Source organism: Neolamprologus multifasciatus, chromosome 22 (genome assembly GCF_963576455.1).
Source record: "Neolamprologus multifasciatus chromosome 22, fNeoMul1.2, whole genome shotgun sequence".
NCBI classification, from domain to species: domain Eukaryota; kingdom Metazoa; phylum Chordata; class Actinopteri; order Cichliformes; family Cichlidae; genus Neolamprologus; species Neolamprologus multifasciatus.
This window is the reverse complement of record NC_140459.1, coordinates 143,682-163,726: the sequence shown is the minus strand read 5'-3', so window position 1 is coordinate 163,726 and position 20,045 is coordinate 143,682. Positions and strand designations below refer to the sequence as shown.

The 20,045-nt window shown below is 48.8% G+C and overlaps 1 protein-coding gene across 1 annotated transcript; it reads right to left on the bottom strand.

The window, feature by feature from the left end:
* Window positions 1-477: 477 nt before the first annotated feature.
* Window positions 478-18,575, bottom strand: LOC146492459 (phosphatidylinositol 4-kinase beta-like). The gene is made up of 14 exons (XM_085148522.1): window positions 18,332-18,575; window positions 14,587-15,049; window positions 13,979-14,433; window positions 13,483-13,875; window positions 10,348-10,575; window positions 10,018-10,266; window positions 9,836-9,942; window positions 8,926-9,030; window positions 8,732-8,855; window positions 8,533-8,646; window positions 8,303-8,454; window positions 6,379-6,511; window positions 5,721-5,841; window positions 478-5,157 (listed from the first exon to the last, which is right to left on the bottom strand). Exons 2-14 carry the CDS (start codon window positions 15,032-15,034, stop codon window positions 4,976-4,978), a joined length of 2,811 nt encoding a protein of 936 aa, XP_085004648.1. The 5' UTR covers window positions 15,035-15,049; window positions 18,332-18,575; the 3' UTR covers window positions 478-4,975.
* Window positions 18,576-20,045: the final 1,470 nt, after the last annotated feature.

Sequence of the window (20,045 nt, the reverse complement as noted above, 5' to 3'; positions counted from 1 at the left end):
TTACAAATGATTAGTTGGCAAACTAGCTGGTGTTGTACTGCATCTGAGTGCTGTGTTGAGCTAATGCTAATGGACGCCTGTGATCACAGAAAAATACGAATTGTGACTTTATTTTCTTACTTCAAAGAGTCTTTCAGATCAGAGGCGTCCAACTCCAGGCCTCGAGGGCCGGTGTCCTGCAGGGTTTCGAGCTCACCCTGGGTCAGCACACCTGGATCACATGATTAATCCATTGCCAGGCTGCTGGAGAACTGCAGGACATGTTGAGGTCATTTAGCCGTTTAAATCAAGGACACATCTCCTGCAGGACACCGGCCCTCGAGGCCTGGAGTTGGACGCCTCTGGTGTTGATGTTCGTAAACATAAAATATGAGATGCAAAATTTCAGATTTGACTTTCTTTAAAGTTAATTATGCACCAGTTAGAAAAGTGATTTAAAACCAGTATCTTACAGACTGAGAAAGCACACAGTGCAGGTCAGAAGCAGGTTTCAGGTTTATTGAATAAGTTGCCATGCAGTTAGTCAGGACGTGACAGATGGACTCTACATGATGAGAAACAGGGACACGCCTCCAGTCGTCAGCTGGATCTTAACGATTCAACACATTAATGCTCGTCGCTGCAGAGGTGCAGACTCAGGCTACGTTCACACTGCAGGCGAAAGCGCATCAAATCCGACTTCTTTGACCCTGTGCGACCCTCTGATCATGGTGTGACAGTGTGAACGGCACAAATGCGATCTGGGTCGCTTTCATATGTGGTCCTGAATCTGATACATATCCGATGTTTTAGAAAGCGACTGCTGTTTGATGGTCACGTCGCATTAAATACGTCTTTTAAGTCACTGACACAAGACAGACGCCGATTAACAGCGCCGGAGAAGACATCGTGAACGCTTCCATCCAGTGAAACTGTTGGGAAGACAGCGTTGGAGAAACGGGAATATTTTATTTGTACTGTATAATCTGCAGATTCTGCAACTATCCTAAAACAGCAACAAGGATCATTATTAGGCCAAATGTAAATAACACAATAACTTTATAACTTGAAGCAAAATTGGGAAACGTAAAGTCTGAAACAGTCAAACAACACTGTTGGTCTGGGTTAGGGTTCACACTAGAGCGCGTTTGCTGTCACATTTTATTTGTAGTGTGAACAAGCAGACAGAAAAAATCGGATCCAAAAATCTGAGTTGAGCTTTAAGACCTGCAGAGTGAACGTAGCCTGACATTCTGTCGGAGGCGAGGAGCGGCTGCAGGAGAGGGTCAATAACGTTTAAGTGCCCAATCAGTGCACATAAAGTCAACCTCGTGATTCAGTGGCTTCATGGACCCACTGCTCTCATTTATTTACACTCATCTTCATATAAAAGTGCTTTTCCACATAGTGCGACTTTATATGATTTGGGGTAAATGAATTGTTGATCTCACCCCTCCTCACCCCGTTTCCTCCCGTCTCCTGAGATGATGCTGTTTGTGAATTACCTCAGAAATCACTCAAAGTGTTTTCATATAATGTTTCTTCACACAGTGAAAAGTATCGTGGACCGTGACGTTAGCGTCGCATTTCCCATAGAAACTCCTCAAACACCAAACACTAACATGGCTGCTGGATGACTCCGTGTTTTAGTAAAACATTAACAAAGAATCCTTACAAACGACAGAAACGTTTCATAAATGCACTTCTCACACTGTGTTCAGAGCTGATGACAAAGGCAATGAGGATGTTCAGCGGCAGGGACGAGTTTCAATGATCCGTTCTCCCCACTAGCCTCCAAACTGCAGCTAACGCCATCGTTTGGCTCGACCTTACAGGCGTCTCCACCTTTTCAAACAGCAGTATCACTTCCTAATGACTTTACTTTAAATTTAAAGAGCTCCTTTGTAGCGCTTACATACGGGACTTGAAATGTACATAAATGCAGATGAGTGAGGAGTACTGGAGTGTTGAAACGTGTCCCTGGAGCCGTCAAACCGAGGATATAAAAAGCACTTCTGAGGTCCCAACGTCCCCCTGTTGCATTGATAAGTTTGTACCTTCTGTACGTCTCAAGGCATCGATTTTTCTCACGGGAAACAAACTCGGTTCGTGTACAGATTCACAAATAACGAACGACAAAGAAAGCAAAGAGCGTTTGCTAATCTGGTAAACTTTAGACACAGCTGCACGTAAAACAGTGAGCTAGTTAGCGGACGGTGGCGCTGCGTTCACGACAGAGCTGTGGTTGTCCTTTTACAGTGGTCAGAAACTACAAACACTGGCTTTATTCCAGCAAGACCCAGTTCACTGTCCGCCGGCTCAGCTTCCCCTTTTCACAGTTAAACATTCATTAATAAACAAGAATAAAAACAAAAAAACTGTCATAATGTCCGAGCGTCGGGTGACTATTTTAGCCCCGACCTGATGTTAGCTGATTACCATTCCTGTGGAATAATAATCAAACTGGAAAGATTTTGTGTCGCTACCTGCTAATAATCAAGTGCATCTGAGAGTAAACTTACATTTTAATCGTTTTAGAGAAAACTGCCATGACACGTTTCACTGAAATTAGCTCCAGCTATGTAATCGGTTAACTGCTGTATTAGCTTACCGTTTAGCTAGCTGTAAAAATGCTTCATGTTTGATTTCAGTCATAACTGGAACTGCAGCTCAAAGCCTCCAGTGAACTGCTGCTGCCCTTAAACAGCGGGGAAAGCTACTATTTACAGGAATGACAACTGTTAGCTAGCAAACGCTAGAGGTGCGCACTGTAGAAACACACAGGAAGCCGTTTCTATGTGTAAGACGCTGAAATAAAGCCAGTGTTCCAGCATTAGAGCGACAGCAGCAGCGCTAAAGCTAAAACTGCTAGCTTTCGCTCAACAGTGAGAACACGTCTGTGTGTAAAAACATTCACGTGTTCAACTGATCGTCAGTCTCAGCGTGCACAGAACCGCCTCTTCTGACTGGCCAGCATTAACCAAGGGAATGTATATTGGGGCCAATCAGAGAGGAGCACTGCTGAGCTCTAAGTACGTAAATACAGACTCACATAACAATAACGCGTTTAGTCCAAAGTGATAATAATGAGTATAATTCTCCTGATAAGAATCTTTTGGCTCAGAACGGCCACTTACTGTGCACTGACATTATCACTGTATAATCTCTAGCATGTGCACCGAGCTGACAGAAACACATGAACAACAAAACTTCAGTAACTTTTTCTCAGAAATTGGACCTAAAAAGATGTAACAAACATTAAAATAAAAAAACAAAAGTAAATTTTTTTTTCACCAGACACTCGTCACATTGATAAAGGTTTAGTATTTTCTTATACTAACAAGACAAAACTATTTTATAAAAGCTCTCAAAGGCAACTTACTGTGTTTTTGTGCTGATGCTAGTTGGTCAAAGGTTTAAACGGAAAGTGCAGTTCATAAGAAAGTGCTGCCCCTCTGCAGACTACTGCAAGTCAGCCAATCAGACGAAAGTAGGCTTATAGAGAGACAGCAACTAAAATGGCGAGTTTGTTATCTTGTTACAAAACGTACTTATTTTAGAGAGGAATAAATAAAAAAAGCAAAAAGTTTTAGCCAAGACACTGTCAGGTTAATTGCTAACAAACTGCAATGAGAGAAAAATCAACTTAAGTGTATAATAAACGTATACTCTCTGCTGCTAGTAGTTTAGTGGTTATTAGCTAGTGAGAGAGCATAAACTACAAAGTATACTACAGCAGTGAAAGAGTAATGTTATTAGGAAATGAGGACAGGACTCATTTATTTCTTTGATTAGCCTTAGCTAGGTATTAATTTTGTTAGCTAGAACAGGAACATTAGCTTAAAAACACATCTCCCCTAGTAATTAAAAAATAATAATGTAGTTTATTATAGTAATGGCCATATTTCTAATAAATATTCTGGACTTTGCTCCTCCACAGTCGGTGAGTAATTCTCCATTAGCATAGCTGGCATGACAGTGACTGTTAAAAACCAAACAGCTGAATAGATATTTGGGAAAGTGGTAAAATAACAGTTTAGGAAAAAGTGAAATACAATGAAATAAAACAGGAAAATGGGCAGCAGTGGTCACTGGCTCAGGCTAACGGACGTTCAGGACAAAAGAATTTGAGCTTGCCCAAACCTCGACGCGCTTACAGTTGCTAAAAATGTCGGGAAAAGGCTGACGATGAGCTGTGAGAAATGTCTGGTGAAAACAGGAATGCTGCTGGAAGATAAAGCGATAATCTGTAAAGGAGCGTGGATACGTCAGCCTTTCTGTGAGCGTGCCGAACGCCGAGTTCACGTTGTGCTTTTTCCTCGTAGCCGTTCTGATTCGGAGAGCAAACTCCTTCGACCTCTGCTGGTGTTCGCGTCCACTCGGACTTCATTTAAACAAGAGAAGGTTCGTGCCGACCCAGTCAGACGCGTCCTCGGGCTCACCCTCGAGTTTCTGAGGAGTTCTCCTCTGAGTCCATTTTAAACTACGACGTTGGGAGGAAAAAGAGGGCGCCTTCTGGAATCTCGGGCTTACGATTACGAGACTTTTATCTTTGGAAAAGGAGCTTCTGTAATTACAGGATGTTTGCTGGAAAGAACCAAACGCCTTTCTCAGACGTTTTCCTGTCAACAGACGTGGAAACATTGAGCTGTTTTTAGCTGAAGGATGGGTGAAGTAGTGGTGGTTGTGTCTGTAAACGCTCTGCTGCTGGGCAGTTTAGTAGTGATTATGGGCTGGTTAATAAAGTCGACAGCAGTGACGAGTTCACGCGTGTGACGAGCGGCAGGAAGTCAAATCTGCCGTGCCGTCGCTTCGATTAGCTGCAGATGTAAATCCATAAACGATGTGATGAAGTGGTTTCCGTCTCTATCGAGTCTTCCAGCAGCCGCTTCGACCCCGATGACGGTGACGAGGCGGCTCCATCGAATCCAATCAGGCGGCGGCGCAGCGAAACGTCTGCCGGCTCCGGCCACCGCCGTCGCTCAGTCCAGACGGGTCACATGATGCCGTTGGTGACATACTGGAAGGAGTCATAGAGTTTGGTGGTGATGGAGCGCACGGACCCGTCCACGAGCTGCTCCACCAGCAGCTGCAGCTGCTCCTCCGTCAGAGACATGTGGAAACGGTCCTTCAGACCACGGATGGTGCTCGAGCCGTGGAAGCACGGCAGGTGGGAACCTGTGGGGTTAAAATAACTTTGTTAACAGCTGACTGGCAAACACGTCCTTAAACCCACACCGGTCAATTCGTGCACTCTGGACCTCCGCCCGAGTCGCCGACAGCGCTACGATGTGACGCAGGAATTAGTTTGTTGTTGCAGCTTCACTGCGAGGCTTATAGGGACCAATAAGAGAACTCCTTAACCTTTGTTAGCCGGGCTGCTGTGACGCAGTGCTGGCAGTAATGACTCTGAATAGTATATAATATCACTGAATAGGCTGTAGGCTGCAGCTGCTAGCTGTCTGCTAGCTTGGCCTCTGCTGCCTGGAGTTAGGTGGAGCGTGACTCAAACTCAAACATGAGCTTTTGTTCTGGATAATAAAACGTTTGGAGTTTTCAGCAGGGACGAACTTTGTGGCCGGACCTGCTCCCTGATGGTGTGAACGTGGATGTGGAACAGAAAGTATCCCCGACCTACAGACTGAGACTGACTGGACTCGTACTGACAGCTGTATACGGGGTTAGGCTTAGACCGCGCGTGTGTGCCGTTCTCAGCTGTAAGAAAGGCGCAATGCTGTTACCTTGCTGCATGATCTCCACGATCTGCAGCACCTTCTCCATGTGCTTCCTGGCTGCGATCAGACCCTGAAGCATCAGCATCTTGTAGTAGTTGAACATATCTCCGTTCAGCCCGCCCATCACCTGAAACACAGCAAACACCGGGCATCAGGACAGCCACCATGTTAAACTCCACAGGAAGCTTTTCTTCCACCAAAATAAAAGTTTCTGTCATCAGGAGCCACGAAACCCCGATTCCTAGAGTCCTTCAGCGATCCACGCGTGAATCAAACAGAAATTCATCCAAATCAAAACTAAACCTCTGCAGCGCCCGGCTGAGAAACCACGACCGAGCCGGCTGTGACCGGTGGTGCTGAGGGCTCAATGCTGAACAGGACATGTGGCATCTCCTGCTGCTGACAGCTGTCGGACACCAGAAAGGATCCTCAGCAACTCTGAAGCTCCAAAAACAACATGAACGATTCATCTACGGGTCAGCAGAGAGCCGGCTTTGAGAGGCTAAAAATCCCATCCAGACGCGCAGGGCGGCCCTGCGTCTGCGTGCTGGTCTGTTCTCAGTGACAGGTAAATATCAGGAGACTGCACCCGAGCCCAAAATTGTGATCAACCTCTGCCCGGGATCATCTCCCTCCAACACATCCTCGGGCTGTTTCTACTCACGTCCACGAACTCCGAGGTCAGCTTGAAGGCAGACGTCTCGAAGCCGAGGTTGCGAGGAGAGCTGGAGAGGATGAAGCCAAAGTCGATGTGGATGATGTGGCCCTCGGAGTCCAGCAGGATGTTCCCGTTGTGCCTGCGGGGATCAGAGCAGGTGTTACCGAGCGATTCGCATGTAGGATTCTCTACATGCTGCAGAGCTAAGCAAGGAAATTCTTACCTTCTCTACACACAAATAAATCAAATATATACACAAAGTCACACTTTTTAAAAAAAAGCATAGACAAATAGAGCAAGCACTGTATAGGAAAGGGCTGAGAGTGGTCAGAAAGTAGAGTCTGCAGGATGTCAGTGTAGATGTACATGTAGTGTGTGCTGTGGGGGGAGGGGGTGCCTCTTCAGGACCCCGTTGTTATAAGGCGTCCCCTCCGGTGATGGGAAAGCAATCCCACACATGGACCGTGACGCTGTAATGACAGCCTGTAGAGCCTGCTGTCCCGCCCTGGGTGGTGCAGTTCCCATAACACATGATGGAGTTGTCAGAATCTCTCCACCATCATCAAGAGGTGCACGACTGGCAACGCATGACATGTGACGTGATGCATGTATAGATGGATGTATAGATGGATGTACAGGTGTATAGGTGGATGTACAGGTGTATAGGTTGATGTACAGGTGTATAGGTGGATGCACAGGTGTATAGGTGGATGCACAGGTGTATAGGTGGATGCACAGGTGTATAGATGGATGTACAGGTGTATAGATGGATGTACAGGTGTATAGGTGGATGCACAGGTGTATAGGTGGATGCACAGGTGTATAGGTTGATGCACAGGTGTATAGGTGGATGCACAGGTGTATAGGTGGATGTACAGGTGTATAGGTTGATGCACAGGTGTATAGGTGGATGCACAGGTGTATAGGTTGATGCACAGGTGTATAGGTGGATGCACAGGTGTATAGGTGGATGCACAGGTGTATAGATGGATGTACAGGTGTATAGGTGGATGTACAGGTGTATAGGTGGATGTAAAGGTGGCTTTTTTTTTTTTTTTTTTTTTTTTTTTTCTCCTACTGTATCATGCTGCTGAGTGACTGCTGCTCCTCAAACACATTTCATTGCAATGTTGACCCTGTGCTAACTTGCATATGACAAATAAAACTGAAAACTGAAACTGTGTAGGTGTATAGGTGGATGTACAGGTGGATGTACAGGTGTATAGGTGGATGTACAGGTGGATGTACAGGTGTATAGGTGGATGCACAGGTGTATAGGTGGATGTACAGGTGTATAGGTGGATGTACAGGTGGATGTACAGGTGTATAGGTGGATGTATAGGTGGATGCACAGGTGTATAGGTGGATGTACGGATGTACAGGTGTATAGGTGGATGTATAGGTGGATGTACGGATGTACAGGTGTATAGGTGTATAGATGGATGTACAGGTGGATGTATAGGTGGATGTACAGGTGTATAGGTGGATGTATAGGTGGATGTATAGAGGGCTGCATTGACAGTCTTCAGTAGAACGGTTCTGATGATATGCAAACTGCAGGGATGTAAAGGACCTGGAAGGTTTCTTCATGTTTCTTCATTAGATGTTCGGGGCTTTCGGGGCTTTCGGGGCTTTCGGGGCTTCGTCCTCGTCAGGACCTTGCCTCTGCTGGTAGAATTGCTCAATGTTGGTTGGTGTTAAGGGTGTTAAAGCAAGCGTGGAGCTCTTTCAGCTCATCTGGTAGTGCACTGTCGCTGGCTGTCACCCTTTTTTGCAGCGTTTAATGGGGCAATATTGTCAATGCATGTGCTGAGGTTGCTAGTAATCACTGATGTAAAGTCCTCCGAATCCACAGACCCGTCCTCACTCAAGGCCGCAGTCTTAACCTCATCAGCAGGGATAACGGTCACTGTTTTTATGAATGTCTCACCTGTCTTTGACCTGCAGCAGGTAGCAGATGAGGCTGTAGCCGGCGCAGCTCTGCACGAAGTTCCTCTGAGCGGTGAGGAAGGCCTCTGTGGTGAAGCTGCCGTGTTCCTGCAGGAAGTAGTCGAGCAGCGACAGCTGACTCTGCTTCCTCACCTGGAGGACACACACACGAAAACTGCGTTTCAGTCTCACAGACAAAGAAAACTAACTTTCCCAGAATCCCCTGCGTACCTGGTGCAGGGAGACGGCGTTGAGGACGGGCTCGATCATCCCGCTGTCTGAAGACATGACGAGGATCTTGTAGGGTTTGATCCACAGAGGAACGCGCTCCTGCTGCCAGATGGACTGACCAAGGAAACAGACTCGGCTTCAACATGGAAGCAGTTTAACCATGTACCGTTGTGTGCACGTGTCTGTACTGCGTCTGTACCTGCAGCTGTCTGAGGACCTGATAGGCCAGCAGCTCCTGCCTCAGATCGTCCCCACACTTCACGATGACCGACAGCAGCCTCCAGGTGTGCAGGTGGCCGTACGGAGACGCCTCTCGGATCCGCCTGAACACAAACGGCGTTAGCGCGAGGAAGACGTTGTGGAGCGTTCGCCTGCTCGGCTTCACAAACCCACCTGACTTTCTCCTCCCAGGGCTCTTTGAGGGCGACGGCCGACGGGTCCTCGGGGTCCCTCCTGAATGCGGTGGGAGTGTGAGCAAGGTTCTCCGATAGCCGCCGTCTGAAAAACAAACGAGGTCGGAGCGTCACGGCAGAACGCACAGCTGAAGATCGAAGCTTCACGGGACTGCTGAGGCGATGTCATCCTCAGAAAGAAGAGTTCCTGAACGTGCTGCTCTTCAGATCTGCAGTCCTGGACAACAACTCATCATAATTACATCTGCACACCAGGTGATGTTGGTGTCCTATCAATGTGGCAACTACAAAGAAAGCTTCTATGGGAAACTAATAAGTAAGAAAAAGGTCCAGTCTCTGTAGGCAGCGAGGAGAACAAACTCCTCCAGATCACAACACTGGCGGGGTCCCTTTATTGCTTTAATTACTTTAAAGACAACTTCAGATCACATTTTGTTGCTGGTAGTTATTTTTGAAGCTTCCTGTGGAGCTCCTTCATAGCTTGAATTTACTGAAACTACAAACACATAATTGTAGTGTGGGGGGTGTGGTCTGTGGCTCAGCTTCTAGGGAGGGGTGGTGCACTGGGTTCAGTGGGGGAGGCTGCTCCAGAGGCTCCTGTTTGAGCAGCACAAAGGCCTAAAGGGGGAGGAGCTGAGAGCAGAAAGCTGCAAGTGAGCGGGCATCAACAGCAGCGAGACCGCGGCCGCCAACAGCCTGGAAACACTAAATTGTAAACATGAAGTGCGAGCCATGAAGCGCCGACATGCACGTTGGCGTCGTGCTGGGCAGAACCAACACTAGCTTGTGTTACACGTAGCTTACCACGGGTAACACGGCGTAATATTTCGTTTGAACTGCCCACGTTTCTGCTTCTAAGCTCCGCCTGTGGAGGGCGACCTGCTGTTTACCTGATGTCTCCGGCGGCGATGAACACCGGCTCTTTGCTCTCCAGACTCGTGATGCTGTCGACTGAAAACTGACTGATGTTGTCGCTGCTGCTGGTCTGAGCCTCCATCTGCAAACACATGCTTGTTACTGTGCTTCGAGTACTCAGGGTTCACTGCAGCCGTACGGCGACGCTTTCACATACCTCCACCTGCAGCTGCCCGATGTCATCGGTGGCCCACGCCTCGTCGTCGTTGTCGTAGTTCGGGACGGTGGAGAAACTTCCAGCTCTGTGTTCCGATGTCATACCGCTGCTGCCGTTAGCTGCGGTGCTGCAGTCCAGGTTCTCTGCGGAGCGGGCCGAGCGTATCCGCGTCTCCGGGATGCGAACGGGAACGGGAGACGTCTCGAAGCTGTCGCAGTCCAACACCTCCACGTAGATGATGTACGGAGCCTAAAGGAGGAGAAGGAGCAGCAGTCAGAGGACACTGGACAGATGTTCTCTGGCACATGTGGCGGCTACACCGGAGGTCACCTTGTCCTTGGAGTTTAGGACCACGGCCTGCGTGTGCGGGACCCTGCACACGTGGTGCTGGTGCTCGGCGGTGGGCAGCCACACTCGGGCCGGCAGCTTGTGGTTGAGCAGCGACAGCTCGGAGATCAGACGCTGCGTCTTCTGCTCTTTGGTGGGCAGCGTGGCGAGACGCTTCCCGATGCACAGCAGAGACTTGATGAACTCCCTCTGAGGACGGAGACGCTCGGGCTGCAGACGCACGAAACACGAGTCATCGTTTCTAACCACACACACACACGTTCCCTGATGCTCCGCCCACAGAGGCATGTGAGCGACTCATCGGCAGCTCGAATGGGCCGTTCAAATCATTTCGTGGTTTTATCTTTATGATGATTGTGGCTGCAGGGGAGGGGCGGTGCCAGGGAGGCTGGAGGGACACGATTGGACTGATGAGGTTTCCCTTTATCAGTGATGTCAGAGAGAAGCGTGCAGCTGACGTGGGCGCAGAGCCAGAAAAGCGAACGCCATGTGTCGGGTTACAGTCCTCACAACGACGGTCAGCTGACTGTAGGTCAGTGAGGCCGTTAAAACCAGGATGTCAAAGGTCAGAGAAGACAAACTGCCATCGAACCGTCACAGAGAGAAGCGTGTACTCATTAACACTGAGCATGACACACGTTCAACGCCACCGATGATACCCGCCCCTCCACGCCGTTTCATTACTGATGACACGTCGGTGTGGGAGCTGAATCTTCAGCCCTGAACCACGCAGACTGGGACCATTATGTGAAAGGAGGAAGGGGTGTAAGCGTTGGGAGACAGCGAGTGTGGTGGTACCGCCCAGCTGCACCGAGGCGCGGGGAGTCGGGGAAAAGTGAAGAAGCGAGTGAAGTGATTTTATTTTCAGCCATTTTTCACAGGACAAAAACTTTCAGCTCGTGTTTCCTCCCATGTAGCAGTGCAGCCATAAAAACACTAAATGCTTCCCTGGAAAAGGCTGAAGTTCAGTATCCAAAGTGTGTTTGAATGGCAGAGACGTGTGCATGCAGCTCAGCGTCTCAGCGTCTGACAGAGTGGCTCAACGTGTGACGACGCTGCATTAAAGGAGAATATTTAAAAGGAGCTCGTTTTCTCTCTGACTGTCAACACTCATCCTCTGCACCCGTGAGGAGGAGGAGGGAGGTTTCTCCACCTCACTTTGAGTTTCCATCAGACTGATGAAGAGCTCTGCTGCTCTTCCTCTCTCAGTGAAAGGGGTCAACCCCCCAGACTGAGACGTACAGGTGACATCACTCACAAAGGATCAGCTGGGAACTCAGATCTGTAGATGAAGGCTGGGACTTTCTCACTACAGCTTAAATCAGAGCGAGGAAGCGCTGCAGCTATCAGTTATTAATCAATCGATTATCCCATTCATTAATCATTAATAATCAATATTCTCTCTAAAATGCAAACCAATGTTTTAAAGTTTACCTGCAAACAACATCTGTAAAAACAGCTTAACATTTCTTAAATGCAAAACTTTAAACTCCCATAAACTGAGGCATGTGTGCTTTCACTGCGTGAGTTTGGGTCGTGGTCACTGCAGAGGCTGTCGGGGGCGTGGCCACTCTGCGCTCATACGCTGCTGCCTAATGCATTTCTATTGCAGCTCTGTTTGCAGGCGCAAACGTGGGTAAAACGTTTCCATGGTGACACAAAGCCTCGCATTGAACGGATCATCGAAGCAAAGGACAGATTAGTCGATGAATCGTCGCAACTCTAATGGACACGTCCGCCTCGAGGTCTGCTCGCTCCCATCGGCACCGAAAACGTGAACACGGGTCAAATCTGTGAGGGGAGGGCCTCCGCAGAGGAGCTGCATGACCAGGTGAGTCAGCTGACAGACACCAAGGGGAACCAATCAGAAGCCTCAGAAGTGCCTCTGATAATAAATCAAAGTAAATGGTTTTTGTGTGTAAAGCTGCAGCTGACGACTGTCGCTGTGATTCGCTGCATTTATTCGCCTCCTCGTGACTGCAGACGTTTTGATTTCACCTTTATGCAAGCTTCAGGAACACATCAGCACCTTCACTCTGATTGGTTCAAATGTGACGCTGATTCAGTTCAAGTCAGCGTCACATTGAACAGGTTTACGTTCATTAGATTGGTCAGTGTTGCTGGTCTAATATAGTACTTTTTGCAAACAGGTATAACTTTAGTTTTGTTTTTTAAACTTGAGTATGAACTTATACAAAATGCAGCAAGATATTTAAAAAAACATTTTATTGATTATAAAATTCACTATATCGGATTTATATTGGTATCAGCAGATATCCAAATTGATGATATCGGTATCAGACATAAAAAAGTGATATCGTGCATCTCTAGTACCTGTAATACCTACAGCATGTTCTAATCGCTCTAATAGGATATTATGGTCGACAGTATCAAACGCTGCACTGAGGTCTAGCAGGACAAGCACAGAGATGAGTCCACTGTCAGAGGCCATAAGAAGATCATCTGTAACCTTCACTAAAGCTGTTTCTGTGATGAGCTCTGTGGATGATGCAGCTGTTTGGATTTTTGATATGAAAGCATTTGTTTATGTTTAAGTTGTTTGTTGCTGGTTTTTAGTTTGTTTTTTGTCTGTTTGGAAGCAGACACAGTCTCTATGGAGATGGTTTTTGGGGGGTAGCAGGAGGAGAGAAGCTGCAGAGAGGCGTGTAAGACTGCAGCTCTGCTTCCTGGTCCAAACTCTGGATACTCATATTTTAGGGGGTTTAATAAATTTGTCCATATTTCTAGAAATGAGAGCTGCTCCATCCAAAGTGGGATGATGCCGTCTCTCCTAACAAGACCAGGTTTCCTCCAGAAGGTTTGCCAATTATGTATGAAGCCACGCAGCAGCAGATCTCAGGGCTTATTTGTTGATTATAGTACTGGGGTCAGTAACCTTTGACTCTACAGCAGCGGTGTCCTGCAGGTTTTAGATGTGTCCTTGATCCAACACCGCTGTTGACCTCAACATGAACAGAGGCTGGTAATGAACTGATCATGTGATTCAGGTGTGCTGACCCAGGGTGAGATCTGAAACCTGCACCGGCCCCTGGAGGCCTGGAGCTGCCCACCCCTGCTCTAGAGGAACAGCACCACCTGAGAGAATCTCTGGCTCACCTCTTCGTGGACCGCCTCCACTTTTGGGTTACTGCCAGTCCGTCGGAGACCAGCGCCAGGTCCATTGCTCGCCATGGCGGCGTCCGACTTGGATCTCTGGTGGGTCCTCCTGGACGGGGAAACAAACACCTCGGCTTGTCCCTGTCCAGGGCCGAACACGGAAGAGGCCTCGGCGTTGCTGCCATCGTGTCTGTGATGGCGATGGCGGCGGTGAGACGGCGAGGACGCGGGGCTGTCAGATGGGGCAGGGTTGAGCTCGTCGGACAAGATGAGCTTTCGGAGTTTGGTTCCTCTGGAGTGGCGCTGGGTGGAGATGTGCATGTCGGAGGAGTAGGCACCGAGCAGCCAGGCAGAGAGCAGCGAGAAGGTGATGCTGGCGCTGCAGCGGTGGATCTACCGGACACAAACACCTGCGTGAGAACCCCCCCCACGCAGCGGGTCACCGACCCGTTCTCTAGCTAACGTTAGCTGAGCTAGCTTAAACTTAGGGACTCACCAGGTACGGCCGGATGGCGTCGCCCACCTCTGTGTCCATGTGCACGTACATGTTGAGCAGCTGCGGCAGGTAGAAATCGACCTCACTGTCCGGGAAGCTGAAGAGGCGGTTCCCGATGTACGCCTGCACACCCGGCTCCTTCGACTTGTACAGGTAGGAAATCGCCATGGAGACGTCGAACAGCTTGGACTCGAACAGGCGCAGCAGCCACGACTGCTTTGATGACGACGGTGGCGAGAAAGGTTCTGGCCGAGCCGAAGGACGCGGGTCGGGCTGGGACGGCGTGTCGGTGTCTTCCTCATCTTCCTCTTTGATGGAGCCGGCGTCTGGGCTGATGAGCTGGGTCACGGCGCCGCGCTCTGCCACATCTGCCGGGTGCTGCCGCTGATCGTCCTGCAGCTTGACTTTAAGGAGCACTTCCTGGCACGCCTTCAGCGCCACCTCCGGGTCGATGACTGGAACAGCAGAACAGAGAGATCGATATGGAAACTAGCAGAGGATTACCGTGATGGCATTACTGTGGCCCCACCCACACCGCGCTCCAGATTCATCCTAAGCAGTGAATATTTTGGACAGCTCATTGGAAAACCGTTTCCTCTCCTTGTTACCTTGCTCGACGCCTAGGTCCATCTCCATGGCGTCCTCTGAGATGACGTCCAGCGGAGGACTTGGTCCTCGCTGGTCGCCGCCACCGCTCGACGTGCCTCCGCTGCCGATGCCCTCGCTGGCGCTGCTGCTACCGAGGCTGCAGGTGCTGCCGATGCTCCCACTAGGGGAGGAGCTGCGGGGGCTGGCGCTGGGAGAGGAGGCCTGATCCCCGTGGGTGGGCGGAGGCAGCTGCAGCTGAGGGCGAGCGTGACGGTGATGATGATGGTGATGGTGAGTGAGGAAGTCTGAGGAACTCTCAGAGCAGGAGGATGAGGAAGAGGAGGCGCTGGAGGGGGAGGAGGGGCAGGAGAACGTGGTAGGAGAGGAGGACGAGGCGGGGGGAGGGGGTTGTGCAGAGTGGGAAAGGCGGAGCGAGCGCACAGCCGGGGACCCTTCGGCGTCGGCCATTTTGGAAGAGGAGTCCTACAGAGAGACAGAGGGCACGAGTCACATGACACACCTGAGAGGATTCAAGGTCCCCCTACCTGTTCACCCCCCAACACAGATCAGCGAGGACGAGGTCACGTGACTCCTCCTGGCTTCAGCTCGTCATACTTCCTGTTTTACAGGAATTCAATTTTATTTATATGGCGTCAAAAAAAGTCGCCTCAAGACGAAAAGTTTATATAATTATTTATTGTTGTGCAAACAGTCTGCAGAACGTCATTAATGCAGTCTGAGAAGTAACAAAGTAACAAACCTACAAAGTAACAAAGTAACAAAGAAACACCGAGAACGACTCAGTGTTTGTTTGTAGGTTTGTTACTTGTTACAAACACGAGTCCTGAGATACAGAGATGCTTTCTGTAAACAACCATGTGACTGACAGGTGTGTCTCACCTGCTCCTCCCTCTCTCTCCCTCTCTCTTTCTCTGTTCCTCTCTCCCTCTCTCCCCCCTCTCTCCCCCCTCTCTCTCTCTCTCTTTCCCTCTCTCCCCCTCTCTCTCCCTCTCCCCCTCTCTCTCGCCCTCGCCCGCTCTCCCTGTCCCTCTCCCCCTCCCCCTCTCGCCCTCTCTCTTGCTCCCTCTCTCCCCCTCTCTCTCCTTCTACCCCTCTCTCTCGCCCTCTCCCTCTCTCCCTCTCCCCCTCTCTCGCCCTCTCCCTCTCTCGCCCTCTTTCCTTCTCCCCCTCTCTCCCTCTCTCTCCCTCTCTCGCCCTCTCTCTCTCTCCCTCTCTTCCCCCTCTCTCTCGCCCTCTCTCTCTCTCTCTCTCTCTCCCCCTCTCTCTCCCACTCTCTCTCTCTCCCACTCTGTTCCTCTCTCTCGCCCTCTCTCTTGCTCCCTCTCTCCCCCTCTCTCTCCCTCTCCCCCTCTCTCTCTCCCACTCTGTTCCTCTCTCGCCCTCTCTCTCACCCTCTCTCTCGCCCTCTCTCTCTCTCCCACTCTGTTCCTCTCTCGCCCTCTCTCTCTCTCCTACTCTGTTCCTCTGTCTCTCTCCCTCTCCCTCTCTCTCTCCCTCTCTCTCTCTCTCCCTCTCTCTCCCCCCCTCTCCCTCTCTCCCTCTCGCCATCTCGCCCTCTCTCCCTCTCTCTCTCCCACTCTGTTCCTCTCTCGCCCTCTCCCTCTCTCTCTCTCGCCCTCTCTCTCCCCCCCTCTCTCTCTCCCTCCCCCTCCCTCTCTGTGCTGACAATCAAGCCAAACACCAACATCAGTTGAAACCAGATATTTACTCTTCAGATAAAAACACTTTTTTAATTGTAACATAAAATCAGACTAAATGTTTATTTTTAGATAAATATAAAAACATATTTGTTAACTTTCAGAGTAAAGAGAGAAACTGTCTGTAAATGGCACCAAACTGTATTCAAACTGAGCCACACTGATGGAGCTCCACAACTCTGTTCCTGGTGTTTTGTTGACATCTCTTGATGTTCCCACAGAAACAGCCTCTGTGTTTTTCCTTATATGCATCCACAGCTGTGCCACCAGTTTACTCACATGGACTCTACGAACCAATCAGAAGCTTCTTCAGCTCAGAATCGTCTGCAGTTTCTTATTAATTAACAATAAACTTAGTGTACATGTACTCCTACATTTGATAAAAGTGATAAAAATAGAAGCTCTGTCTCTCTTTATTCTGACATTTAACTAATTCAAAAGATATTTCAATATTTATTTATCCAAAACAAAACAAGTTTAAACTGATGTTTAACAGTAAAAAAGTGTATGTACTACACAACTATGAATACACTGCTGTGTATTAAAAATTCTCTTGTTTTGCATAGAAATATATTGAAGAACACACAAAGAAAGAAGCCTCTAATGTCCACCTACACCAGTACATAACTGAAACCGGTGTCGTGCTTCATTTAGCCGTGTAGGGAAACAACTGAATAGAAGATATGAGACACATGTAAGCTGAGACTCTCTAAAGAAACAGCGTTGTTGTTGTTCGGCTTTTCATTTCACCGTTTGTTGATTCACTCAAAGACCAAGTAACGTAATATGGGTCAAGTGATCAGTTTGACACCAATCTTTCGTGATTCACCGTCATGTTTACATTATTTGTACAGTACGAATGATTTGCTTTGGTACCTGGTCAAACTTCAGCTCTCCTCTGTCTGCAGAGGCAGGCAGCAGCTTCCCCCCCCTCGCTCACAGGCGTCAGTGCTGTGCTCAGTTGCTTAGTGTCTGAGCTCGGATCATACCAAAATTAGGGGCCATTTACGCTCAGTCCTAAATTCCCACAGTGTGCACTATGTGCTTCGAATATTGTGTGTAATTTTTGTTGTATACAGTTGTCAGTCAGGCATCTAACTATGAAAAAAATTACACTCCAAAATACCCCGGGCTTCTGAAAAAACAACCACCACCCCCGCTCCGCCAGTGGGCAGATCAACCCTTTAAATATCCTGTAACACTGTTCAATACTGGAGGGTGGCCAGTGCCCCCCTTGGGGACGCACCTGTACAGGGTACTTCAGGTAGACCAAAGATGCTTTAAATCATTAATTATTACAGACGGGGTCTGTTCACCCCGTCATGTCACATGCCCCGCCCCTTTCTTTGTATTAATGCAGGGCTTCTGTTGTGATTTAAACTGAATTGAAAACAGATGTGATTCTGGGCAGAGCGAGGAGTGACCGAACACGTGGCCCACTGTGTGGGTTGCTGGCTGTGCGGAGCAGCGTGGGACTGAACAGAGTGTGGAGACTAAACGTGAAGAGTGAAAGCAGAGCTGAGGAGGTGAAGCTGCAGGAATCAGATGTGTTTGTCAGCTGTCAGGTTCATTTTCACATGTAGGCGATCAGCTGTTCAGTCTGTGCTGCACTCACGCACATTACTTTGTTCTTCTGTGATGTGTTCGCTCTTCTTATGTGCATTTTTTCATTTCCCCGCATTGGTGTGATCTCAGTCACTGAAGAAAGCCCTGAGGGTACTGCTGCTCGGTACTGTGGCCTGTACTCACAGTACTGCATGTCACGGGTACTTAAATAACACCCTGTTACTGCGGACACGTCACGCACGCTCTCGGCGCACATTAAAGACTCGGTTTGGTTCGGATCGATTAATCGGGCCTCTGATGCAGAACTCGAACTATGAAGGAGGAGGAGGAGAGCCGCTCCCTCCTGATGAAAACAAACCGGAGGAGGCAGCTTAAGCCCGGAGTCTAACCCGGGCCTGCCGAACCTGCTAACAGCTAACAGCTAACCCGAACAATAACAGAGGCCGAGGCGGAAAAACGAACCGAGGTCAGCAGCACCTACCCGGGTACCGAGGCGCTTTCAGCCCCCTTCAAAGCTCCGACAATCGAACTTCAGTCCGCCCCGGGCTGTCCCGGTACGGTCCGGTTCTTTGATCCGGGTCCCGGTGCCGCGCTTAGTCCAGGATTTTAGGGTCGGTCCATCTGCTCTGGGTTTGTGGCCTGGCTCGGCTCGGCTTGCTTTAAAACTGCGGTGACGCAACATCCGTAAAGACAGAGGCCGTACATAACTATCGGAGCTTCCGGTGGTCTTTACACAATAAAAGCACGTAGAGGAAAAAATAAAAACCAGCTGAAGACATCCGGGCCACTGACCGGAGGACAACATGGGGGACGGTGTGTTGGGGGACGGTGTGCTGGGGGATGGCGAGCGGGGAGGGGCGCGTGGATGGTTTGTTTTGGTCAAGGAAACTCGTCGCTTTGCCAACATTAGATGAATTAAGTTATACTTTTATTCTTTTCCACTGGATTTTTATCTTTGAGGGGACGACTGGAATGAGGTGGTCTTTGTACGAACGGAGCACATGCGGTCGGTCACACCTTCGAGCTGTGGGCCGTCACCAAGCAGTCCTCACGGTGTGGAGCTAACGGACACTTCTCTCACTTTAATGAGAGAAACTGCTGTTATTAGCTGTGTCTGTGTTAGAAATACCCCGTGACAGAGTAACATGAAACACTCAAACACACGTTCTTGTTTCAGTCCAGGGGTCGATGTGGAGGAAATACCTCCGAGTACACACTGATAACAAACTGGACTGGGTTAAAAACACCACTGCTCTCTACAGGAAGGGCTCTGAGCTCCTTCATGAGTCTGTTGTGGTCAGTGCTGTTCTCTGTGCTGTTGCATGCTGGGACAGCAGGCTGAGGCTCGCAGATGCCAGCAGACTCAATAAACTGATCTGTAAGGTCAGTAATGCTGTGGGGTTGGAGCTGGACTCCCTTGGGTGCTGTCGGAAAGGCGGATGTTGTCCAAGATAAGGAAGATGCTGGATCCCATCCACTCCATGACGGCCTGGCCAATGAGATTACCCATAGTGTACCACCCGACACAGGAACCCATCCCTGCCTGTAGATATTTGTGTACGACTCCTCCATCTAATGCAGAGCACACAGAGCAGCAGTGACAGCCTGTAGTTTGTTCTTTACAGAGAAAATAACAAAGTTTTACAGCTTAGAGTATCATATATATTTGTCTGTAATGTTCTGGACATTTATAGTTGAGCTATTTGTATATATGGGAGTTACTTCTAATATTTTGTAACTTTGTAATATTGTCTTATTTAATTTTTTATCATTTATTTCAATTCAATTCAATTTTATTTATATAGCGCCAAATCACAACAAAAGTTGCCTCAAGGCGCTTCATAGATACAGAGAAAAACCCAACAATCATATGACCCCCTATGAGCAAGCACTTTGGCGACAGTGGGAAGGAAAAACTCCCTTTTAACAGGAAGAAACCTCCAGCAGAACCAGGCTCAGGGAGGGGCGGGGCCATCTGCTGTGATTGGTTGGGGTGAGAGAAGGAAGACAGGATAAAGACATGCTGTGGAAGAGAGACAGAGATTAATAACAGGTATGATTCAATGCAGAGAGTCTGTTAATACATAGTGAGCGAGAAGATTTATGCAGTAAAGGATTTCAAAAATAAAATGAATAATTTTGAAGACAGATCAGTGACTACAAATGGGGTCAGAATTCATCATGTAAAAATGTTC